This window comes from Argiope bruennichi, chromosome 1, assembly GCF_947563725.1.
Source record: "Argiope bruennichi chromosome 1, qqArgBrue1.1, whole genome shotgun sequence".
Taxonomy (NCBI): Eukaryota; Metazoa; Arthropoda; class Arachnida; order Araneae; family Araneidae; genus Argiope; species Argiope bruennichi.
This window is the reverse complement of record NC_079151.1, coordinates 147,333,344-147,360,386: the sequence shown is the minus strand read 5'-3', so window position 1 is coordinate 147,360,386 and position 27,043 is coordinate 147,333,344. Positions and strand designations below refer to the sequence as shown.

The following is a 27,043-nucleotide window of genomic DNA, read 5'->3' as shown; positions in this document are numbered from 1 at the left end:
TTTTAATATATTTTATAGTTCATTAGTTTAAACATTATGGATCCTATACTAAGTTCTGAATTTTTTCGCACATTAAAAATTACTTTTTAATGATAAATATCCGTGAAAAATGTATAGAGCACTTTATATTTTCATAACAAAAGAGTTTAGGTCAATAAATATCTTATTTTTTTAAGTTATAGAAAAGTCTAAAATTTTATTTTAACATTGGGAGTTCAAAATTTGGTTAGTTCATCATTTCGAAAAAATTGACCTTGGTCTATGAAATTGGTTTTCCGGAAAGAACTTTTGATGTGGTTTTGAAAATTGGATGAGAAAAATGGGTGTTGCTATTGGGAATTTTTAAGTTATTTATAAAAATCTTATGAATAACTTCTAAATGCAATAACGGGGCTTTTATAAGGGGCTTTGTATGTTCTTACATACATAAAATGCTCCTTACGACATTTTTAATTCAAAGAGAAGGATTAAATTCATTTAAGAATATGTTAATTTTTTTGTTACCTTTTTTTATGCTTATATCTTGAACGTTATCCGAATAAAGATGGGTGGCTCCTTTTTTCCCAGCAACTATACTATCACTAATCGATTCGATTTGTTTTCATGGCTGTAGACCGTGCCTAGGACTTTAATTGGTGTCATTTGTGATACGCTTTTCCCAGGAAATTCTGGAAAAAAAAATCATATTTGGAAAATTCGGGCATATTTATATACTCTAAATGTTTCATCTCCCCCCCCCCCCTCCGGAGCAACTACTGGCGCAGTGGTTACGTATTCTATGGCATAAATTTGGAACTTCTGGGTCGTATCCCAGTATCCCACTGCTCGCAAATTTTCCTTTCGCCCTCTACCCAATGCTAAAAAGATATTGTGATTTTGTAAGTTATTTATAATCAATGTGAGTCGAAAATCAGCTTGTTATTTTCACAATCTCTCACCAAAAAGAAAATCGGATAATCAAGGTTCTGTTTCTTTTTTTCTCTCTCTCTTTCTTCTTTTCTTTTGAGTAAATTCTTCTCCTGATTAAAAGTTAAATTACTTTCGACTACACCGCACTTTGAGCGACAATGACCTGAGGATGGGCCATTTCACCAAGTTTTAGAGATTACGAAATTCACGTATTGATTTAAAAAAAATCCAAATTGATTATTCCATATTAATAATTTGCAAAGTGCAACGATACACTTTTTTTTAGAATACGTAGAAAGTGTAAATTAATCTGCCAGCTGGTCTCTGAATGAGAAAGTAACAAAACTCATTCCAGAGACCTCGCGCATGTCCAACAGAGCTGCTGAGGAATGGTGAGAGAGACATGACAGTTTATATTCACGCTTCTCCTGATTGTTCCGGAATTGTTTGTAAAGAATACCATAAATCGCATCGATTCAAACAGACTACACAGTCTATGAAAATGAATGAGTTGTGAGGAAATATAGATAGATCTCTCTTATTAGTTACACGAGGATTTTCTGTAGCAATAATTTGAATCTATACAAACTTTTATCTGAATTTTTACTTGCAACACAAAGCATTTTATGAAAATAATATAAATATTTTAACTTGAGTTTTTTCCATTATTTTTTGTAGGTTCCTTTAGAATTCTGTCTTGGTCCTGGACTTTTGATTCCCAAGGATATCATCCTCAAATTCGAAGAAAGAACTGATAAAATTTCTTTGAAATAACCTTCATTCTCTCAAATGCTTTTTCAGAAGCCATGAAATGAATTTCATAGCTAATTTTATCAAAAATGAATTTTGTATAAAATTGCTTTATGAAATAAAATAAAACATTCCTTTCCAAATTCGATTTTCTTTTATAGTTATATTTTACACTGAATTTATGGAGTAATTAACTTTTTTTAAAATATAATACACAAAATCGCTATATTTTAAAGTTTTTATTACATTATTCAGACGAAATCTCCTGGCACTTGAAGGCTAGGTGTTTCTAAAGGAGCAGCCATCGCGAATAATAACTGAATAAAAAAAAATTCAGCATTTGAGTACACATTTCTGCATCTGGTCATATTTAAAACTTTGCATCCTGCTGATTAATATGTATTATAATCAAGTTCTGGTTTTCCACGGAGATTAAATATCTCCACTAATAATAAAGAAAAATGTGGGTGGGTATGTAAGTTGTCTCTTTATAGATTTGAGCAAATAAACTGACAAATTTAATACAAATATACAACTCAATGGGATTTCAAATATTTTTTAATTAATGACAGGTCATTTATGATTTAAAATCAAGACTAGTGGTAAATTCCGAAAATTACAAGAAATAATGGTTAAGAAGGATTAAGAGAGATGTCATATTTCATATTCACGCTCTGTACCTTGCTAGGTCTAACAGCGGGAAGGGCTCGACAGTTCAGATTCCTTGAAAGTTGTATATCCAGTCTGCTCAATAAGATGCCACTTGGCTCAAATGTCCGCATGCTTTCAGGAGTTTTCTAGAGTGTTGATAGAGCCCAAGAAAAAGATCTCTGCCCAAATCATAACAGAACTGCTGTCATAATCCTTAAACTTGTTGCCATCCGATTGGATGGAGGCAATCTTGATTATTCGCTTATGAAGGCGTTCATCTCAAGTAGACATGTCCTGTCGATGGAGGCATTCCAAACGATGATTCATTGCATCCATGTATAATATCTTAATGCTATGAGATGATGTTTTGATCCACAACAAGCAAAAATAGCTTCTGAATCGCGACTCTAGCATTATATTTTATTTGTGTGTGTCCTTACTAACCATATTTGTTGAAAATGCAGATACTGGTTGAGTTCTGTGGTTATTTTGGATGCGGCCGTTTCCTTTTTTTTTTTTTTTTTTTTAGTTTATAATCCACTTTAGTACTCAAAGACAGATTCCACTAAATTTGGATGAAGTTTTAGCTCCACTATGTATCCTTCCCTTCCTTATGCAGTTCTAGGTTTCAATATCGGAGCGAAAAACAACAACAAAACACACATATACCTGGTATGGTTATCGATATTCCAAACAGAGGAGTGTCAATGAATTATTTCAGCTTTGTTTTAAATATTATATCGTGAAGACTTCTGGAAAGAAAGAGAGAAAGAAGTTAGGCTTATCCGTTTTAGTCACTAGTTATAGGAAATAAAATGGAATTAAGGATTTCGTTTTTCTACAGTATTTATCGTCATCAACTTAGGTAGAAAAACAGTCACGTTGAGAGAAAGATGAAAATAATGCCATTAAGACATCCGATATGCAAAGATCGCTCCGTAGCATCTAGTAGCACTGCTATATTTACAAACAATGCAAATGAGTAGGTGACAAAGATGTAACTATTTAGCACAATTTAGAAGATATCGATAAAATGAGCTTCTCGATCTAGGCTTGAACTGAAGAAGTTGAGAAAAACCCCCTCTTATTAAAAAGAAAGGATGTATCGGGCTATTAAAAGGGCAGATCAGAATTCAAAAAAGGTAGAAATAGGCACTAAAACCGATATCGAGAGAGTTTCTGTAAACTTACTCCTAAAATAAGACTAATTGATGAAATTTCTGATTTTTAAATCTTCTTTTTTTATCCCCTTCATCATTAAATTATTTAGAAATTCACTTTACTGTTAGCTAATGAATAAAAAAATTATATCCAAGTACTGAAATCGTGATCTAACCTCCTTAATAAATATGACAGCATTTTTAAATGAAATGATGAGAAATGAAAATGCAATCAAATTTGAATTAAAATATTTCAACAAATATGATTTCGGTATCACAAATAAGCTGATCCTTAGAAGGCATCATAAGAAAAAAATGTTGATCGACTAAATGGTTATGTATGTATATTTGTTCTTCTATGGTCTCTTCGTTTCGGAGTTATCGTATTAAATTATATTCCAGCAACCGGACAGACAGATTTCTTCTGAGCGGAGTTTGTTCAAAATTGATTGAAATATACAAATTTGGTATTAAGACCGTATGCCAAATTTCATACGTTTAGATCAAACATTTTATGAAATATTTTTGCCGCTTATGGACAGTCGGACATTTTCCAAAAATGTGTTTTTCGAATTCAGGGAAGTCTAAAACGTGTGGATTCTTGACACTCTCCACTTCGAATTTTTTGACAATTCTTATACTTTCTCTGTATTGCTTATACGAGAAAATAAAAAAGAGGAAGTATTTCTTTTAGTTTTTTATTCTATTCTGAATGAATGTCAGAATTGTACTGTTTTCCTAATCATTTTTAATGAGCTGATATCCAACTTTTATGAAATGAAGACCCTATCATTTTATATTAAAGCATACCATGAGGAACTGTGATGACAGAGGAGTCAATTTGGTCAAAAGTGAAAGAATTGTTTCTATAACTTAAGTCTATTTTTTTTCTTAAACAAGCCTAGTTTGAGAAGATTTCCGAATTGCAATAAAAAAAAAAAGTGTTTTTTATGCTTGGTTGAAATTATTTTAATATTTAAGAATTTGAAGAGTACGAATTAAGAAACATACTTTTTTATAAAAAAAGTAACGAATTACTTTTTAAAAAAATAACAGAGAATTCGGTGCATATACTACTGTCAAGATGTGAAATATTTTTGTACATTTAAAATAATTGAGTCAAATCAACGAACAGGTCCCCCCATCTCAATCACTAGCTTATTCCGCCAATGTTTATTTCATATGAAAACTTTTGACTCTTAGATACCGCTTGAATGGTTATTTGAATTGAATCTCGTGTTCCTTATAGAAGGTAACAATATTCGCCGATCCCATGCTACTTCCATTTTCGAAAGAAGTTTCAAAGATACTATTCTGTTCACCCACTATGGAAAAAAAATCTACTCTACCTATCCCCAACTACTGTACTTATTACGTCACATTTTATTTCAATTAAAAACTCATACTTCTGCCCCTCCTACTTCGATTTGAGAGTAAAACCTTGATACAGCAGCCTGTTTCATTCGCTGGTGGATTCTGCTACTCTGCTAGTAGAGTCAACAAACCAGAACGCTTGATGTTTATTTTACAAATATAATTTAATATAATTCTATCATTTGGGGTGATGAGATGTCATGAATCAAAGCTGGATGCCTATATTATATCGATGCTATTCATATGCTGGGCAGACTGCTGATTGGGACAATCGAAAGAGGGTCCAATGATGGGTGGGCAGATGAGCATTTAAAATACTAAATTGTCGTGAGCGATGAACCTTTGAAATAATAGAATTAAGAAAAAGAAAAATGTGACGAGGGAAATACTGTGCGGGTCATGCGGGAAATTGGATGGGGCAGCCGAAGAGCGACCCCACCTAGCACGAAGGAACAAACTACACTTGACGACATTGGACCCATGCAGACAATAAAGAAAACGCATATTGGTACAGAAAAAGAACAGGAAAAAAAAATTGCATTTTATATTACATAGTAAGTTTGAAACAAAAAAAATGCCTAAAATACATTAAATGAGCGTTAACTTTTTACATTCGGAGAGAGCTAAAGACAAAAGCTTTGACACAATGTCCCTTATAAAAGATTTAATGGCTGGAATTTTTATGAGTTCTTCAATTTCAAAAGGCATCCAGTTTCTTGGCCATCTGGGTCTGTATTCTCGCCATAGTGCACAGGCTTTGATCGTGATTTATAGATCCTTCTTCGGGGCCAAGTCGAACTTAGGTCAAAGAAACGACTTTGATGCAAAGAAAAGACACCATGGCCAGTGTATACTTGGTTAAGATAAAAATCACCCTCCATTCGGTCAACAGAAACGTTTTTAAAATGTTGATAGGTTGTTCACCTCTTGATGGAATAATTCCATCTCTTCTGCCCATCTTTAATTATTAGTTTTTTAGTCTCATTTCTGAGTTGGATTTTGGATTCATTGAAACATATTTCTAAGGAAACCCTTACGAAAGAGAAGGGCAATGTGAAGTGAAAGAGATTGTATTTATTTACGATGAAAGGAAAGATTATTTTATTTTCCAATCCAGATATCCTCCACTCATTCATATATAAATTGATTTGACATATAATTAATACGTGGAATAAATAACTTTGTTTAAACGTTATTATACTTAGCTATTTAGGAAATAGTTAAGTATTTTAAAATAATTCTTCTAAATGGTACACTTTAACAACATATGACAGTCAACTTGCACGCGATAACTTCTGCAATCCCATAAAATGATTCAAATTGCCAGCAGAATGGGTGGATATAACCGATTTATTTCTAATTTATGTATATTATTTTACAAAGAAACCCAAAGCCTATAGTTTTTTTTGATTTTAAAAAATGCCTGATTTTGTTTTAACAATGGGGATTTTTTTTGCTGTAATAATTAATAATAATTAAGTTCTTTTCAGAACATAAATTATGTTTTAAATGATTTGAAACTTCTGGAATTTGATATTCTCTTGACTGTCAGATCATTGATATTTCCGCCTTTAGAATTTAATAAGTTAATATTTTCTTTTTTTAGTTAATATTTTCTGTTCACTTTCTATTGTGTTCGGCGTTGTTATTGTGCCTGTGTGTATTTTGCGGTGCCCATTCGCACATTTTATAGTGATATAATCCAATAAAAGTGCAAGTGGTCGGCTGAAACAGGGTTGTCATATTGGCATATTTATGGCCAAATTAGGGAAAGCAGTTATTTTTTTTTATAATTCAACCATGGAAATCCTTATTTGCATATACATGAAGATATAATTTTTATCAACACGTCACTAAGGCCTTTTTTCTGCTTTTATTTTATACAAATGTTTTAAGTTTAATATTATTGTTGAAATGGATTGTACGCTTTTAAATGACAGAAATTTTTATATATACACATCACTAACATAAAATTTTCTATTCAAACAAAATTGTTCATAAAAAAAATTGCTCATAATTTTTTTTCTCTGGCAATTTTATTTTGGAAAGGAATTTTTTTCAACAGCAACAATTATAATAGAAATAAAGAAATGTTGATTAAAAATAAGGGAAACGGAATTGGCAATATATTACAATAAAATTCTTTTTAACTAAATCATTTATTTATTTACTTTTTGTGTGAACTATTTCTGCTCATCTTCAAAATGAAGGAAAGAATTTTTTAAAAGTAAAGCAATCTAAAGTTTCGTAAGGAAGTCGCCCTTTCAATTTAAATCATTTAACTACAGGGTTGTTCAAACAATTACGTCCATTACAAACCATTACAACCTTCTTGTAAATAACGATGGATAAACAAAATTTGAAACACAATGCAGAAAGGAAGATAAGCATTTTGTTTCAATGTATATTTACTTCCCTTAGTCAGATGGTCTATATCCGTGCGTTTTTCCATTTTATAATAGTCACCGTGGAGCCTATTTGCAGCCGTGGACGCGAGCTTGACAGCCGCGATTCATTCTACATATACTTGTCTGTATTTTTAATTAATTTTTATCTCTTCATTTTCAATGGATATGCCGTAAACTCCGTCTCCGAATTCAATGATGAAGAAGCTGAAGAAATGCTTTGACAATGCTTCACAGGATAATGAAATAGATTCTCTCACTGATGTGATCGAGGTAAGCCGCATAAATCAATGATTACGTACCCAAACGAAACTTTCAGTTTCTTTACTTATTGTATTTTCCTTCCTATCGTAGCTCTCTAGAAAGTGAAAGCCATTTTTAAATTGTTTTAAATGCTCCTATACTTCTGCCATTTTATTTAATACATACATATCACTTCAAGTCAAAAAGGTTAAGTGAAAATAATTTCACTTCTAATGGAGGCTGAATGGAAAGTTAGTATTTCAAAACAACAATTAAAACATATATATTTTTTTCGATCTTATTTTTTGAAGAAGTTAGTCATACCGATCTTGCAACCCTGGGCAGAAGGCTGATAAAAATGACTTTCATGAGATAAAACAAGCCTCACCAAAGAAGGAACACGAAAAATTCCGAGATAAGATACCGTTCACCTCTGCACAGGTGAAATAGGTGTAGAACAAACAGAGGGGTTCAAAGTCTTCTCGGATGAGCTTCAGCAAGATACTTGGGAACGAGTGTGCTGTGTACTCCAACGATGGGATTTGAACCTGAAAAGAATTGATTCTCTTAAAAATTAGCATTTGGGTAAGTAGTGCACATTTTCATGAGCATTAAAGCTTTATAAGGACATTTAATAAAATGAGCATCCTAACAAAGTTCTTGTTTCTAGAAAATTTAACTTGAATTTAGAACATAGAGTTGCGTAATATTTCGCAACTTTACAGAATTCATTCTGGGACCATTTTTCAAATTAATCATAATTTTTTTTTCATTGAATTAAGCATAATATAAAGGATAAATTGTGGGAGTTCAATGAATGTTCTTCAGTTATTGATTGTATTCTTAAACTCCTGATTAAAAGTGCTTAGCTTTTGCGAATATATTACTTAACGGATGAGTAAGATGCTCGATTTTTTCAATTCAAGATATTGTACTATTTAAGGTTTTATTATTATTTTCACTTACAGATTGAATGAATTAATAGGATTAATCTTTAGAGTTAACTCTATCCAAAAAGGCGAGTCTTCATTTTCTTATTTAAAAATTTCTTATTTATAAGATTTATAGTAAAAGCATTTGGTCTACGTTCCTGTTTTTATATGCCTTTTGGACATTGCTTGATTTTATTTCTACAGTTCATAAGATAATTTTGAAACCAAATTTTGTAGCCAACTAATTAATCTGACATCACTTGATTTACTTTGCTATTTTCTTTAACATAGTTCATTGCATTTATTTTTTGTGTTCCCTTTACGCTAGCTTAACGGAGAAGTGCACGAAACAATATTTTTTTTTTTGGAGGAGCCATCTATAATGAATAAAAACATAAAATGAACAGACTCTCCAATTTTATTTTTTAAACTAGAAGGTAGATTTTATTTTCCAGTCTTACGAGTGAAGTAGGATAGATTACTATTTTATATTCTATATCTATATAAATGGAAGAAGTATATTTTTCTAACATCTTCTCTCTTTGTGTCACGAATAAATTATCATCAGCTTTTATATTAAGTGCCAACATAGATTTAGCACAAAATTGTGAAATAGACAAACAATAAAACAAAAAGAATTAAAATTTGTCTTTTTAGATTTGGGTTGAAATTTAAGTTCATTTATTCTTAAATCTGTTATATTTTTCAGAAAAAGCTTTAGATTTTAGAGGTTGCGGTAATAGTCCGTGGAATTACTTAGAATTAGAATGTATGATTTGTTTTGCCCCAGAATTTATAAATTCAATAAACGAAAAGTGCTGTATTCATTGTTCATCGAAGTGTTCCGGGGCCCTAGTTTCAAATTAAGTACATTGTTAAATTTCGACTGGATATCGATCGAAAATTCAAGGATTTACTTCATTACTGACATCAAATTTATTTTCTGTGGTCATTAAAAATTGTATTATATAGATAGTGATATTTTAGAAATGAATTTCTGACACAACAAAATGCATAATTTAGTTATGTTTGGTAATTTGGCAATAGATATTTAATGGAATTACTTCTCTTCAAGCTTATTAATCTCTAAAATTATCTTGCTGATTTCTTAAAATTTTTTAATATTTTCTTAACAATGCCTATGAAATAGCCTTTATCAGCAAGCCCTGTGGCTCAGTGGATAAAGCATTGAATTGTTAGTCTGTGGAGCGAATCCCTGCCACGGTTGTCTAAATTGTGAATTACCAATTCAATTCCAATATTGTTTATTTAAATTCTAGGTAATTTTGGATTACTTGTTAAATATTTGAATGCTGAATTGCGGGCAAGCTTTTTGTACACCAAAATCAAACTGATAAATTTACTTTATTGCAAAATAGTCATCTGCGATTCCTTGAATATTAGTGAAAATATGTGAATCCACATTCGTAATTTTATTAAAAAATGTAGAGTTAGAATCTCGCTACCTTCTTTTAATTTCAAAGTAAAATTTTCAGTTATTTAAAAAAATTAAGTTTATTAAACTTTTTTATTATTTGGAACAAATTTAAAAGTTTTAATCAGTTTTATGTTCTTATTTCACTCTTTTTTTTTTTAATCTTGGTAAACGATTATAATATTGGATTGTTGAATTATTTCCGTAGATTTAGTAGAAATAATTTAGTGACTCATATCAAAATAAATTGGTAAATCCATGGAGTATATTCTCTCTCTTTTTTTTAAAAATGTATCTTAAAGCTTCCTGTGGAAACATGCTTTTATTATGCAAAATTTTCAAAAAGCTTTTTTAATAAAAAACGAATTTAAATTACTAATTAGTTTAATTTGATAAAAAAAATATTTATTCAAATTTGTATTATTTTAAAGATATGATCTGGAATTTTCTTTGTTCTGAAGCCCCTTATAACATGAAAGTAAAATACAATGTAGCATAGTAACATTCATCTTCTTTAGTCTGTTTAAAAGCTATTTTCTAATCTGGGGCATTATGAACATTTATCTATTTAAACTTCACATGATGACATAAATTTAAAATTTTCTATTTTAGGAAATTACTAAGAGATATGCCATTGTTATTAAATACTTCTTCAATTGATTTATGGTTTTGTTTTGCAAATCCCATACGAAATTTTTTTATATTAAATTAATAACTGTTTTCCAAAATTTAAGACATTAAAAATCTTAAAAAATGAAGGCAAATTAGATAAAGATTAAATCATAAACGCATTCTTTTAATAAAATACACAAATGATTTTGTTGGTTAATATAAATTTTGATTTCATCGTATTCGTATCGGTGATATTTTAAAATTGGATCTCTCAATGACTAAAAGTGTGATTCAATTATGTGTCATTGATAAGAACATTGGATAAGAATCAATAGATCATTTTCATTTTTCCAGTTATATTAGAATATTTACCAATGAAAGAAGATCAGAGATTTTAAATTTATACGCTTGCATTTCGGAATGCACGCGTTTTTCTTAAAATAACGTTTTAAACAAATTATTCTCAATAAAATTTTCGAAATAGCACTATTTTAGATATCTGAAAAATGTATTAATTTTTCATTCATTCAATAAAGTAATCGATGTCTATCTTAATTTGTATGATTTATAGAATAATCTGAGCAAGATACGAAATAAGCCAAATTTGGTATCAGTCTTCCGTTTTTTCTGAAGAACTTCATTGGATAGTTTTTCAAAACACGTTCTACTTGCGCATGATTTGACATCTAAAAGATAAAAATAGAAGAGATAAAAAATAGGCTTTGGTTTTTCACGGTAACGGTCCGCCGAAGGAAAGGTATAGACATATTGATTATACTGCCATTAAAAGTCAAATATTACATTTAATGCTTTTATGATCTTTTTTCTTTATATCCCAGTGATTAGAATCAAAAATGAGTGTTTGAGGCGTCAACAAAACACTAAATGTTACTTAAAAGACATTAATTATTTATTCCACAAATATACTCAAAATAATTTTGCTCAGAAAAATAGAATTAGTTTTCCTTTATACAATGAATCTAAATATTTATATTCAAGAGTTAAGGACACAAATTTAAATTTTTTGAGTTCAATAAATGTTTATTATGAGCAAATATTAATTATAATAATTAATTGGTAAATTAAATGCAAACAATATAGAAATCATAAGATGCAAATATTATTAGCAAAAATGTAGTTATTATGATATATGGTTAATTATTTTATTTTAAAGCGTCAGAAATGAAAATTTACGAGAGCATCTATATAGTGGTGGACGGATTCCAAGAACTTTAGGCATCAGACTCTGCAGTATTCTTAATCCATTTGGTTTTCAATAATTTTGGTAACAATCATTTCTACAAACGAAAGTCTTTTGTGACTGGGATATAATCTAAAGTTAAAAAAAAAATGAAATTTTTCTTAACTAATAAATGATAAGAGATCACACACACACACACACACACACACACACACACACACACACACACACACACACACACACACACACACACACACACACACACACACACACACACACACACACACACACACAACACACACACACACACACACACACACACACAATACATGGGTAAATTTATTGCATTTATTTGCATGGCTTTAATTTGTTAAATATAATTTTATTTGCTTATTTATTGTTTGTCTGTTGATATTTAATTCATTAAATTCTTTTTTCCTCAAGTAAGTAATTATCGATTGAAGAATTTTTGTAAGTAAAGTAAGTATTGAATTAAAAGAATTAGAAAAGGACATAAACAGGATTCTTAAAGAATCAGGATTCTGTTGAAATATTAATGAGTATTTTGCTTTATATCAGCCTTCCTTGTAAAATAAAATTCCAGCTGATTAGTATTTATGTTATTAAATAAAATGTAATAAATTAACTTCCTGTTTTAAAATGACTTTTTTGCTTTTAGACACTTTTAAAGACAAACTGAAAGCATGAAGACTGCAATCATTTTTCTTTTCTGTTTTGGTAAGTTTTATTCTTTTTTAGTTTTTGAATTGAATTTATTCAAAAAGATCGAATTGAATCGTTCGTATTTAAAAAAAAAAAAAAAAAAAACAGAAGCCAAAAGTGTTGTATATTTTTGTGATTAAAATGATAATACTTAAATTCAGAGATGAAATCAATGAGACAAATGAAAATGAATTACCTTTCATTCTGACTGACAGATAAGACTTAAAATATCTTCATATATCTTTTTTTTTAAATCCCGAACGCGATTTGTAAAGAAAAAATGACTCACTATCAATTATTTCTTTTCAAATAATCGAACAGCATCATTTCATTCCAACAAATCTTTGAAGAAAACTTTTCCATTTTTTAAAAATAAAAATGATTTCTATATATAGTTTTAGAATGTCTATCAAAGACGGTTATCAAAGAGATTATTACTACAGGTGGTCAATCTCTTGTCTTCCTTCCTCATCTTCCATTACATTTGTCAGCCTGTTTTACGAACAGCAGATCAACACTTTGGGAAAACTTCTCAAAAATCTCTGTATTCCTTCAAATGTGCGTCCCACAACAAAAGAAAGGCAAACACTTTTAAACTTTAAATATTCGGCAAAAAAAAAAAAAAAAAAAAACCCTGCCAATTTTTAAAATGTTTTTCAGTATTTTAAGATTTTTCTGACACTATTAGTACTGAGCTTAAGCCATTATTTTAGACTTTTAGATTCTTTCTTAGTTCTGAGAATTCTATACATTCATTTAAATAATGATAAACAGTACCGATTCCTCCACAGATCCATTTATTTTCCTGAATTCTCCCAAATATGCGGGAAATTTCATTTTAGACTGGTATTCAAAGGAAATGTAGCTTAACGCAGTGAATGTTTACACGTATTTCATTTCGCTTGATTTTGTGGATTTTTATTTGTTTGAATTAATTGGCTATAAATGTCCTAGGTTAACTTGCCGAATTTTATCTGATTTCCTTATTTGAATTTTGCAGCCTATTTCCATCCTGCTGCATCATTCTTGACTGCCAAAGACTTATCGCGAAATGGCCTGAAAAGGTGCTACGAGAGGGGAACTCTACCTCAAAAAATCAACGGACAAGACTTGCCTCTGCCGAGTTCGATGGAGACATTCGTCTCCCTGGTCGAAAGAATTGAAACTAAATACCCTACAATGCAAGCAGTAGAGCTCATAAAGAAGCTTCAAATGAGCTTCAGGGTGGATGATCTCACAGAGGATTTCAGAGCTTGGAGTTCTGCAGCACAATACGCCAATGACTTCGAGAAGCTCTTTTTCAACATACCTTCTGAATTGAAGGGGTACGAATTTGCAGAAGAAGATTTTACGGAAGACGAGCAGTGCGCCTTGCATTTTATGCTCTCTCACACCATCAACGCAACTGCGTGGGGAACCGAAGAGCTGAAAGAAGATGGGTAAGTTCATTCCATCATTTTAAAGCAACACTAGGGCTATTTTGAGACGGACTTCGTACTTTTGAATCGCAGTAAGATGTCTAGGACGATACCCGAGCTGGCATCCCCCTCTTGAAACTTCCACACCGCAGTACCAAGGGAGGGCATTTGGGTCCTAAGGATTTAACGTGCACTAGACCCGCTTAAATGACGGTTCTTCTGTGGAAACGGGTCTCGAATCTGAAACCCTCCGGTTCCGTAGCCCAGGCATTACCACGAAGCGGCAAAATACCAAAATATCCGATACAAAATACCAAAGTAACTCTTTTATGCATTGGTTAAGTAGAAATCAGACTCACAGTGCCCCTATTTCGGCGAAACTACGATTGCCATATGACTTCAGTAACATGCAAGATGGATGCAAAATGGAAATGTAAAATGTTTAAGAGCACATTTTCTGAATTTTACACAAAGCAAAAATTTATAACTATTAAGTTAAAGCAAAAAAGAACATCAAAAGCTCATAAAATTAGCAATATATCATAATGGAAAAATCAAGCTAAAGTTTGAGAGCCATAAAAATTCTTTCCAGATAGAATTATAAACCTGTACACTCTCCAATAATAAATAAAAATTTTCTAGCTATATTTTAGAATGCATTAACATGCTTTCATGTTTATGCATTTCAAACTTCATCAGCTCTTTGAAACGAAAAGTCTAACAAAAAAAAATCGCAAACTTAATAATCTAGAAGCTTTATTAAATTTAGATTTTACTTTTTATTAAACACAGTTCTGGTTATTCCCTCTCCAATATAAACCATATGCCCCTTTTAATTTCATTTCATTGAACTTTCGTGTGCTTGTTAAGTTTTATGGTGAAGATCCATTTTAATTCTCTGAATGAGATAAAAATGCCTTTCATTATCATAAATAATAAGATGTCAATAATATATTTTATATATGCATGAGAATTTCTCATATGTTTCAACAACTTCATCCATTTTGACTTTCTGATTTCTGTAATCTAAAAAAAGTATCCACAAACAGAAAGAATGGCCTTTAAAATATTTTTCCAGGGCATAAAAAGCAGTCTTCTTGATGTCCGTGTTCTTCTTACTAAATTTGTTATAAATTCTGTTCTTCGTTATCAAAAAAAAAAAAAGTATTGCCGAAGAAATTGCTAAATATTTATTGTAAGAAAAAATATATTTCATTTCGAAAACTTTAAAGCAACATAAAGAAAAAGAACTTAATAGTAGATGTGCTGATATTTACATGATGCTTTGAAATGATACGTATAAATGAATGCGATTACGTAAATGGGAGCCGATTACCATTCAATGATTTTGGGTTCACTATTTTAAGCTATCAACGAACTGAATCGATTCCATTTTCATGCATCAAACTTGTCAAAACGCAATAATCCATTTTTGAAATACAACTTTAGAGATTTTCCAATAATGTTTAAGAGAAAATGACTATACCACAAAATGTTTATTTTTGAGTTCGAGTAACAAAACGCTAGGCAATTAGAAAATGATTATTCTACGATCGGGAAAATGTAAAGATAATATAGTATTCAATATCTACAAGGTACTTCGTAGGTGTAGTACCTGCAAATTATGTTTCTTTTACAACTACACTACCTACGTTTATTCATCAGTACATTGCCAGATTGTAACGCTTCATTTATATGAAGAGTACAGCTCATGAAATTTTATTGATAGTTGCAATACCAACAACTGATACTTTATTTATAGATAGAGTGTAGTAAATAAATGTTTATTAATATATAGAGAGATACAAGTGACGTTTCATTCATAGATACACATAAGCTCATCCTAATAAAAATACGTATGTATATATTACATATCTCCAAATATGCATTAAGAATCGCAATTACAAACATGGCATTATGGCCATACCAATATAATATTTTTTTGAACATCTACAAGATCATCTTATGAAACTATTTATCCGATATCCAAAATATACGTGTTAATAAATTTAAAATAGTTCAAATGAAAAACGTTTTTCATCACAACGTCCTACTTCGTTGACATTTTCATTATTTTCTGACTTACATGACATTAGTTTCCGGTCAGTTATTTCAAGCAAATATAAATGTAGCGTGGGCATAAAATAATTTTCTTTATTTGAGAGCATCTGTAGCTAAAACTGATGAACAGAATAAATTCTGCTTTCTTTTTTAAACAATAGAGGAGAGAATTCCAGAAGACAAAAAAAGAATTAGTGCAAGCTAAGTTCAGAATACTGCAAAACTTACACAAAGTTTAGGGAGCAATATGAATAAAAAATCAAAGATTATTGTCAATGAGTTAAATGGAGTATATCATTCAATTTGTTGTGTGGCCCATTTTCCGTGTGTTTATGGTATTTCCCGATCTTTTACAAACAACGTTCTCCTGTCACCAAATTTTTTGCACTGCTTTTGCTGAATTTGTCTCCTTATGCCCCAAACAGGAAAAGTTATGTCATAACACTCTGTACACTCTCATTTAAAGCAATTTGCATGAAGAAAAGAGATAAAAAAAATGATGCACTTTCTTTAAGCTCCTTATTGCAATGATTCATCAGAGATAATGGGTATCTCATTTCAAAATTCGTGAAAAACGCTGCAGAAAATTTCAATATAAATTTAAATAATTCAAAATACATGTACATATATAGCTTGTGTCTTTTCCAGAGATTGGGGATGGATCTCTCTGCTGCAATAATTTCATTTCCTAAATGATTATATGGATGTTGAATGATCAAAGTAACAGAATAAAAAAAATAATGCAAAATGTCCATCAAAAGTTTAAAATACCAAATCAGTCACCCAATGGCTTTAGAGTATTTACAAGTGATACGGTGAAATCGAGAATATTGTATTCTTTTTAAAGGAAAATAGGGAAGGTGATGAGAAGCATCCAAAGGGAATATTGAAAGAGTGGGAGAGAAATTTCTAAGATAGTTTAATCATGCTAATAGTGTTTTAACTTCTTCATTTGAGAGGTGATGCAAGATCAGGTGTACATTCTTCACTATCCACAAATCTACGCAACCCTATACAATGTATTTATGCTCCTTTAGAAGTTTGCTGAACAACGATTACTGTTTACTGAAAGTTCTCTGTTCACTTATTACCTCAAGCATTTCTTTAGGAAAAAGGGTCAAACAATAAAATGAACAACCATTTATTGTTTTTTAATTAAAACTTTAGCAGTTTTCTTTCGTATTCATGCATTATTTATCATTCTGTCTCGTTCACTTAAAATATAGAATTTTTAAATAACTAAATATTGCAAAAATAACTGTTTTTCACGTTAAATTTCCATTAAAAGTAATTCAATACTTGCAAAAATGCATTCCTCCGTCCTTTTCAAGACGTAAAATTTTCACTTTAAAACGTTAAATTAAATTTATTTTTTAGCTTTTCCCTCTTTGAATTCCTATGAGTTAGAAACACAAGGTGTCATTTTGATTCAAAATTCCTGAGGATCTCATTTTTAAATTTTTTCTCTTTAGCACCGCGAAGCATCCGAGAGAGCTCGGCGTCGTCAGTCTGCACTCCAAGTGGAAGCACGCCCTCTCCCTGAATAAAGTCCTCTTGGGCATTCTCGCGGGAATGTCGGGTCCTTACAAGAAGAGTGCAAATGAAGTATACAAACTCCTGTTGCCTGGAAAAAGTGAAGAATCTTTGAATGCCATCGAAATAAATCGACTTTACGCAGTAACTCTGGGTGGTAAGAAATAGTTTGATTCTTCGCCAAGAAATAATTTCTCCCTTAAGGAGTTTATGACAGAAAATTATTTTCAAAGGAGATTGGAACCTTTCATACAAAGCACATTTGCACCATTCTGTTTTGGGTTTGATTTGTCTGCCTTTATTTTGTTTTAAACTTTTCTTCTTAATTATACAGCAGCCATAGAGTGCACGCGAAAACATAATGCATAGTGGCTAAAACTGTGGAAACCTTATGAAAAAAGTGCATTTTTGAGATCTAATGATTCATAACAGCAATTTTACTTAGAGATCGTAATACCTTAAAGTAGTACGTCACTTTCTAGATGATGTATTCATAAATTTTATGGAATAATGTTTAGGACAGATATATTGGAACAGTGATTATTATGGAAAATAAAGGAAACATAAGAATAACGTGTGCGGAAATTCTTACATATGGTAATGACAACTGGGTAACCATAGCATTAATTGTAGGATTTCAATGCCGATCTATGGAGTTCACCAAATGCTCTTTTAATACCTAAGTTGCTATGATGTGATATCATGATAGGATTATTGCTTTAATTAATTGGGTGTTATTGCTGAGTTACGTCAGAAATTTTCACCAGCTCAGTAGACTTTCTAATGGATAAAACTTCCAGATTATTCCAATAGTGAAATATGATTGTCCTGAAACAATTTTTTTTACATAAGGTGGTAAAATGACATGAAGCTTAATTTTATTGAAATATAAATTCTTCAAAAACTGGGAAAAATCACATGTGGTAGACAGCAGTTTAGAAGCTATCTCATTCATGTAGTTTTGGACATTTATATCCCCATTAATCATATTAATTCTGCCCACTTCTTCCGCTGTTATAAATCCTCCGACCATAACACTAACTGAATATTTAATGTTAATTCAATCAGGATGAAAATCTTTTCCTATTCTTCTTCTTGCGCCATCGTTACCAAATAGTGAGATTTTATTCTCGTCACGTCAAATCACATTGTCCTTTTATTCTGCTCTCCAGTTAACAAGCATCTTTTCTCAGTTTAATCTATTCTAGGATTTAAAAATGTTTTTTTCGTGTAATTCTTATATTTAGACAAGATTTCTGCAATCTGCATCGAATAGTCCTCGCATTCAACTTCACAGTGTATTGCGCCATTTTACTTTATATATTCCAAGATAATCTTAGTCTATCACATACACACAGACTTTTAATTATTCTATCAATACTTGTTGTTTCACATCTTTTCTTGTTTCTCCAATTTAGTTTTCTATTGAATGAATTCCTTCACATTTCTTTAAAAATTTAGAAATAATACGATTAGATTTTCTCCAATTTATTTTTTTCTAATTTCATTATTTCTAAAGCCTTGTTCATGCAATAACGAAATTTCACAGCATTTTTACCATGACCAGTACCAGTCTTTGTACCATTTTTTTTAACTTTTTGCATTTTGAAAACTCGCAGAATTGAAGAATACACTCGCAAAAAAAAAAAAAGAAAAAAAAAAAAAAAGAACAATCTTAATAGCAATCGTAAAATTTATGGAAAAACGGCCTTTTCTCAGCTCCAAAATATGGAGTCAGTAGTAAAATTCGAGTTATAACAAGATGCCATATTATTGACAATCTAAGCACTCAAATTCATCGGCTACATTCAAATGAAAAAAAATATGGCTTATCAATAATATCAAGATTTTATTTCTTCTGGTTATTTAGCTCTAACTTTTGAAAAAGAATGACAATTTTCCAAAAATTTGGCTTCTACTCTATATATTTAATAACATCGCAACACACGTGGGAATAAAACAATTAATTAAAGCGATAAAAAGTATTGTTATAAAATATATTTCAAAATATTTTTTTTTAATTTATTGAAATTAAAATACTCTGAAACATAATTGGCTTAACTGGATTTCCTTTAATTAAGCAGACAGTTTAATAGCAGTCAATAAATGGCAATTCATTTGCTTTAAATAAGCAATTTGGAAAGCTTCTTTACTTTAAATATTTAAATAATCAAAATAGCTTAATATAAAAATAACTTTTGTGTAACAAATTATCAAATCTTAAACTTATTAAGATAGAACGTTAAAATCTAATTAGAATTTTGAAATTCCTTTTCTTATTGATCACCTACTACCTGAAAAGCAGCTACTTGCGTACCAACTTTGGTAATTCCAGATCTAACGGTCTTCCCTATAAAGTGTTTTAAACAATTTTTTCATTAAGCATACTACAATTTTCAATCTATAAACATTATAGTCTGAAAGTCTATAAACATTATCATATTAAAAGACTCAGGCTTAATATATAAGAAAATATGGACGAAGAAGAAAGACATTAAGGCCATATTTGGCATTATGCATCAGACAATTAGGTCAAAACGTGCGAACGTTTAGATATATTCACATCTTATTTTGGGTTAAGAGATCTCGCAATTTTTGAATGTGGGTGAGAAAAACATTTTGATCGGTCTCCTACTTCTAAATTTTCTTGCCACACTAGCTATAAAATATTTGATACTATACATTAAATGAGCACTACTCCCACTGTTACCGAAGATCTTCGTTGGAATCAGGTTGTGAATTTTTAACTCTCCCGTTCGAAGTTGAAACCTTACTACTAATCTACCGAAACTCAGTGGGCTAATAATGCAAAAAACGTCAAATTTAAAACCATGAAGACATGATTTAAGAACAACGATTTTAAACAACGAGCACAAATATAACGAAAAACTAAAAACCCCTCCAAAATAGTGATTATAGTTTCCTAAATTTTTGGAACTCACTTTATCTTTTTAGCATTTCATACGTTTCTGCCATCTCAACAATCGTGTACTACCTAACTTTCGAAATTAGTTTGACAGGAACAATGATGAATATGCATATTCATTTCAAATTGGTCAATATTCTTACTTCCGTACGTTCTTGCTGAAAACTGGTTACTTTTTTCCCTACTAAAATCTTAATCTAAGTCTGAATTGTTTTTTTTTTTTTTTTTTTTTCTAATTTTTCTATTGTCACATCTGCTAACGTTGACTAACGAAATATTTATTAAAAATATGCTTCCTAAAATCCCTCCTCTTTGGTTTTGAGCTACCGAAGTGTTGTGACGAGAATATTCTGATACTCCATTGATTGCATTAAAATGACATTTTTCAGAGTCATCTGTAGTTGTATCTAATAGTGAAATAATGCCAAATTGGTGGGAGGAATGTTGTTGAGGAATGTTATTTAGCCATGATCGGAAACAACAACAACAACGTCTTTCCTATAGTAACCTTCATGTTGATTCAAATGGTGAATTTATATAAATAAATAAACTAATTTCGAAACTAATAGAAAAATAACATGTCTTTAGTGTGCATATTTAATGTCCGCATTTTAAGCTTGAAAGGTTAAAACGAAAATATTTTTGTCTACCTTTGCATGCTTTACTGACCTTACAAAATTCTCAAATTCTTAGAGATGAAAAATGTAATCCAAATTTACATCAAATCCAATATTCCCCTCCATTTAAACATTTATATAAAAGTTTCTTCAAACCGAGCCATTTCGTTTAATGTTTAATGGATTGATATTCTCTTCCAGATTTGGTATCTCATTATGTGAACAAGATTTACAAAAGAAACGAACAAATAGCTTTCGTTCCTAATGGGGTATGGAATGACCTCTCCTGCCCCACGTCCTACGCTTTGATAGAAAACAACGGCAAATCTGTGACAAACTCAGTTCTCCGAGGAGCGATTGACGGTAAGTCATTTGGTATTCTCACTGCGAATTATTTAGCCCATATCTAATATCAATTTTGATATATATATATATATTCGCTTCGCTTAACTAAGAGAGTATTTGCCAAAAAATGTGAGCTTGTTTCATATTTATTGAAAAGTGCATTTTATCTAAAGTTACATTTTAGGACCAGCTTTTATTCTTTAATTATTGCCATGTGGTAATATTTTAATCTTAAGGAAGAGTATTTTACTTTTCTCTTTTGTGCACAGCTTGAACAATAATAATAATAATTTTTTGAGAACTCGATGTTTTCAAGCAGTTTCAGACTTAACTGTTGTGCTATCTCAAATAAAATTCATTAAAATATCTTTCAGATCACTGCGAAAATGATCGGTAAATGATTGGGAAGTGATTGGTAACATATATATAAAAGTCAAATGACATTCTATGATAAAAAAATACTTTCATATGCTTTATATCCATCTCTTTATTAGACATTTACTTCATAGTATATTGATCTCAAGTCAAGTATTTTTTTTACAATGCAATGCGTGTTGTAGTCTTCGAATAAATTTTCATTCTGAGCAAAGACTTTTACAATTATTACTGAATCTCCTTTATATAAATCAAAGTGAAATCAAAGTTCTATAAATCAAAGTGAAAGTTTTTAAAATCAAAGTGAAAAATTGTTGAATTATTATTAGCTCTCGTGCAATTCTCCGCTATAATAAAAGAAAAATATGCTCATTGTTTCAGTTTTACAGCATGACGATATAAATTGGATACGTATTTTACGACTGTATTTTTCCCCATTGACTTGTTTTCTTCGAAATTTGACCCATCTACCATCTTGGTGAAAGAACCAAAGGCGAGTCAGATCGACAATAACTGAAAATGCGTTTATGTGTTTCAGTTCCTCAGTTGAGAATTCCAAAATTTCTCGTAATCTCGAATTCAAAGTTTTTAAAAATTACAATAAACCTCTGTGATATTTCGTATACAATAACATAAAGAAATTTCTAGTTCTCAATAGAGTAACTTTGAAATAACTATATTACATATGAATTTTAACTAATTTTTAAAATTGATTTCTGCGCACAATTTTCTTTTGAGAAACTTCGCTGCTGGCTTTAATATATAAAAATATGAAATTCATCCCATCTTCCTGAGTTGAGGATTTTTCTTTGTCTTTTTCTACTTTCGTTAACCTACTGTTTTCAAATTTCATTGTCAATATTCCTTTATGTTCATGTAGGTTTCACTATTTTGACTATTCCCATTTGTTAAAATCGGGCAATTCTTATTACATTTGCCGATGGCAGAAAGTAAGCCATATTTCTTAAATGGATTAAGAGAATCAGTAATTAGTGCTTTCTTTTCTTTCAGGTCTTATAATCGGGTTGAAAATTGAAGAAAACCTAGATACGTTTCAAAAGTTGAAACTCAGCCAGATTCTCAGCATGTATTATGGACCCACAGGTCTGATAACTAAAACTGAGAGTCTTTCCAAAAGTGATTTACAATGGTGTGAAAGAGAGAAAAATTTTAACAACATACAAAGTTTGAAAGATGAAATTTACAGATTTTACTTGCTCTACACAAATTATATGGGAGCTATGCCGACTCAAAATGCACAAGATGAAGTCAGCGAAATTGTAGGCAGCATCCAAAAATCTACAGATATTTTCAATGACATAACAGGTAAGGAACGCTGATGATCTTAATAAACAAAGGCCAATCCGTAGGATGAAAAGAATTTGTTTCAGTTCGAATCAAAATGTGCAAATGCTCATTTTTCGCGAAAATACACTCGATAGTGATTAACAGTGAAAGTCAGAGATTCATAACTTAAATGCTAAATGATAACAAACCAGATATTATTGGTTTTCATTGTAAAACAATACACAGCATATTTTTGTAAAAAAGAAAAATTGTTAGTATGGTCTAATTTTTCATCAACTACCATTGACATTTTTCTAAGTTTTGCATTTTGTAAATATTTTATAGATTCGTTCCTATTTGAGTTAGACAAAATTTTATTGCATGGATTCAATTATTAGAGATTGACGCAAACAAATCCTATCTATAATACTCTCTAATAATGCCAATGCACCAACGAAGCGCCAACCCCCTCAAACGGTAACAATCTCTAATAATGCCAGTGCACCAACCAAATGCCAACCCAAAGTCGGCAGTACGATGCTAGGTGCCAGACTGTGAGCATGAAAAACCTACCGACCTCGGGAGTTAATTATGTTAAGCTGTAAATTTAAGTATTGGCTGTGTTGTGTAATTATAAGTGTTAAGTAGTAATAGACAACCAAGTATAATTGGTTGTCTATTAAATTCTTTTAAATTGTTAGAGCCCGCTTTCATGCATACCTATCTTACATATCTATCTTCCTTTTTTCTATTCCAGCTGAAGCATCCACTGAGTGCATGAGGTCCGATACAACTCTAGGTAAGTTTTTTTTCTCTTTAAATAGGCTTTTGATGTTACTTCAATTGACTCATTAAATCCAAAATGAGTCAGTGAATTTTTGTCTTGTTTGATGACTTTAAAAATTAAAAAGATTTCAAATTAAAATATCTGAAAACACAATTTCTATTTGAAATTCGTGGCAGAAAAACAATCATGACGCTTATAGATGAGACAGACAATGAAAGCATTTCCTTTCTATTACTCAAATCAACGTTGGGCTTATAAAGAGTACTTAGGGGTGAACCCATTTTATTATCTGAGCCGTACTCATCTATGCATCAAATTATCGCAGTTTACGCTTAGGATTCATAGTCTCGGCAATTATGTATAGAAATAATAGGTAATTCATTAACTTCTCTATTCATGTGTCATTTTTAAATAGCTCATGTGTAGGCTTTCAGATGAATCATGATAACAACTTACAGAAGGTGTCATCTCTATAGAATAAAGGAAACAAAGGGGATAACAGCGGAATGACAAATACACATCAAAGAAAACAAATTATCTGCAATGATTTACTGATTAATTGATTGATTTGGGTTTTTTGGCGCAGGGGCCATTTCTGACCATACTGCGCCATCCATATGGTAAAGTAGGGCATGGTTAATGTTTAAAACTTTGTATATCATCAAGTATATTTATGTGTAAAATAATATAAAACCACTGAGATACTGCAATGATTTACTGACGTTTTATTGTAAATACGATGTAAAATTTAAAAAAAGAATCAATGTGTAATAAATGATCCAATACATGATTTCCATACCATGATTATCATTTGATCAGATTTAAGAAAAAAATTAATTGAATGGTATGAATAACATTCTTGCTTTTGGAACTTCCAGATCCTTCTCCACATTCCCATTCAATGCTCTAAAAATTAAAAGAAAAGAATAATTTCCCGAAAACTGACATTTATGCTACAGGTTCTGTAACCGATAAAAGAGGATGATGTCAGGACTGAAAATGTATTCACTACGGAGGGTGAAGTTTAGAAATGGCACGAGTGTGCAGTCACTTCTTCTACAAAACAAGAACTTGTGATTTCAAATGCGAGCATGGGCAGTCACAGGGGCACTTTGTCAAGGTATTGTGTTGAAGGGAAAAAGTACACCAGATAATATATACAACAAAAATTCAATAGAATACAAATTTATAATAGCATAACAACCTGTTTGGATGAATATCAGTATTGCAGTTCATAGCAGCATGGCAGACAAGATGTATTGCAATACAAATCTTAAAAGCATTTCAAGTAAATGGGAAAATCACTTTCCTTTCAAAAGGATGCGTATTTTGCAAGCTTTTAATCATGCAGTTGAGTTATTGTGGTATTGAAAATTTGTATTTCATCAAGCATGTGTTTCACATTTCATCTGGTCTATCCTTTTCTTTTACTTCACACACTGACAAAGATCATTGGAATCCATTTGTAAAAATGACTTGTTTCTGCACAGGTGAAGACGTAAGAATTTGTCTCGTGATTTAAAAAAGAATGACATGCAGTAATCAATTTTTTCTGTTGCTTCAATGATGTCATTTCTGTCAAAAACCATTAAAAAAGATGGCTCCGACTAAATTATTACCCTGAGTTTGTAATGAAAATTGTGTGAGTTTGTAGAATACGTGCATTTTTAAGTTTAAGTTCTGTCCATCAGATAGATTAATATTCTTTTCAAAAATATAATAGTGTCGAGCAGGGCTATAATTAATAAAATTTAAATTTATATCTTTTTCAAAAATTTCTTTAAGATGAATCGATTTGGAGTCAAAATAATCCAATTTTCTTTTCTAACATCCCACAATTAGAGTCAATGAAACTAAGTATTTTCTGAATGTAAAATTTTAATATGAGCTATTTTCGTGAACAGAAACCTCACGCGCACGCCTGTGTGATCAAAAGTAAGCAGGGACATTACTTTTGGAACGATGTCATTTTCCGATTTCCTCCCAAAACAAGTGCAGGTGAACTGCCTTTCAATGTTGATGGTGTAAATGCACATTTTTACTGTAAAGATTGGATCACGTTGTATTTCAGGGTGCGACTCGAGACTGATGTAGAAGGAAAGGGCTAACACTTTTCTCCGAAAGAAGCGAATGATTTAAAACTTTTAATAATGGTTTTATCTGTTGTGGGTAATATTTACATGCATTTACTTAAAAAAAAGACCTTTTATTCAGGAAATTATAATTAAAAAATGCTACATTTTTCGGAAAAAGTTTTGTTTATACAATTCAGTCTTCTAGAAATTTATATAAGACTTACAGCATAAGTAACAAACTATGATTATGGCATTATTTTAGGGAGAGTATTACAGTAAATTAGAGAAAATATGAGGATTTTTTTTTAATAAATACATTCTTAACTGCGTATGACCGAAATAAAGTATATTTTCCTTTTCATAGTTCCAAAGCGAGATATACAGGACTGCAATATATATATATATATATATATATATATATATAACCTCCAGATCAACACCATTAAGATTCCGAAAGATATTGACAATACAATGAGCTGAATTTCAGTTTTTTAAACCCTTTTCTTATCAATCCCTTAAATGTACCTTCGAATTTTTAAGATAAAATGTGATTTGAAGCTTATTTTTTATAGAACCGAAATTCAAAGATATTTCTTTCTAGAGAGATTCGGGAAACTGTGTCCGGATATTTTTGATGACGTTGAGTATGAACATAATCCATAATTATATGAAATGCACTGTCTGTTGAAGAAAATACTCTTGTTCATGAAGGATGATATGCTTGATAAAAAACTTTCATCAAGCAGATGTCTGAAAGCGAAGTCGTGTGGTCACTCTAATAAGCTGTCGATAATATTCGTAACAGGAACTTGTTATAACTCATTCATTTTTTAAATGTCTGCAAAGATTAGTTAACGCATGTTATTTTTTATGCAAGAATCATTTTCATATTTATATTTATATCAAATCAGTTTTTTCAATATTAACACCTGATTTTAAATAAAAATGGCAACTCAAGAGCATTAGTTATTAGCTATGAAATTTGCAAAAGTTGATAAATTATAACTTACTGAAATGAAAGCTTTCATTTTTAAAACTAAAATTTCTGCTTTATATCTCTAGATATAACCGGAAGACAAAAAGAAATGTTGCTATGCGCTGGATTCCTGAAAGACATAAATCAAAACTATTTAATTCTAAAATCTTTAAATGATATCTTACAATCTACCTTGACTAAATGAAAAATATAAAAGTTCTAAAATAAATTTGCTCTTTTGCATTCTC

The 27,043-nt window shown here is 30.6% G+C and overlaps 2 protein-coding genes across 2 annotated transcripts in view; both read left to right on the top strand.

Annotated features, from left to right (window-relative positions):
- The window catches only part of LOC129965908 (cytochrome P450 3A21-like), a 41,190-nt gene extending 39,388 nt beyond the window's left edge, over window positions 1–1,802 (top strand). The window contains exon 14 of the mRNA XM_056080190.1: window positions 1,588–1,802. Within this exon, the coding sequence (XP_055936165.1) occupies window positions 1,588–1,683 (96 nt within the window). The 3' untranslated portion in view covers window positions 1,684–1,802. The remainder of the gene's footprint in view (window positions 1–1,587) is intronic.
- A 6,139-nt stretch (window positions 1,803–7,941) lies between these two features.
- LOC129963038 (uncharacterized) overlaps window positions 7,942–27,043 on the top strand; it is a 43,724-nt gene continuing 24,622 nt past the window's right edge. Inside the window, exons 1-7 of the mRNA XM_056077053.1 lie at window positions 7,942–8,077; window positions 12,352–12,410; window positions 13,396–13,834; window positions 17,347–17,564; window positions 21,152–21,313; window positions 22,682–22,996; window positions 23,715–23,756. Coding sequence (XP_055933028.1) covers window positions 12,377–12,410; window positions 13,396–13,834; window positions 17,347–17,564; window positions 21,152–21,313; window positions 22,682–22,996; window positions 23,715–23,756 — 1,210 coding nt within the window. The 5' untranslated portion in view covers window positions 7,942–8,077; window positions 12,352–12,376. The remainder of the gene's footprint in view (window positions 8,078–12,351; window positions 12,411–13,395; window positions 13,835–17,346; window positions 17,565–21,151; window positions 21,314–22,681; window positions 22,997–23,714; window positions 23,757–27,043) is intronic.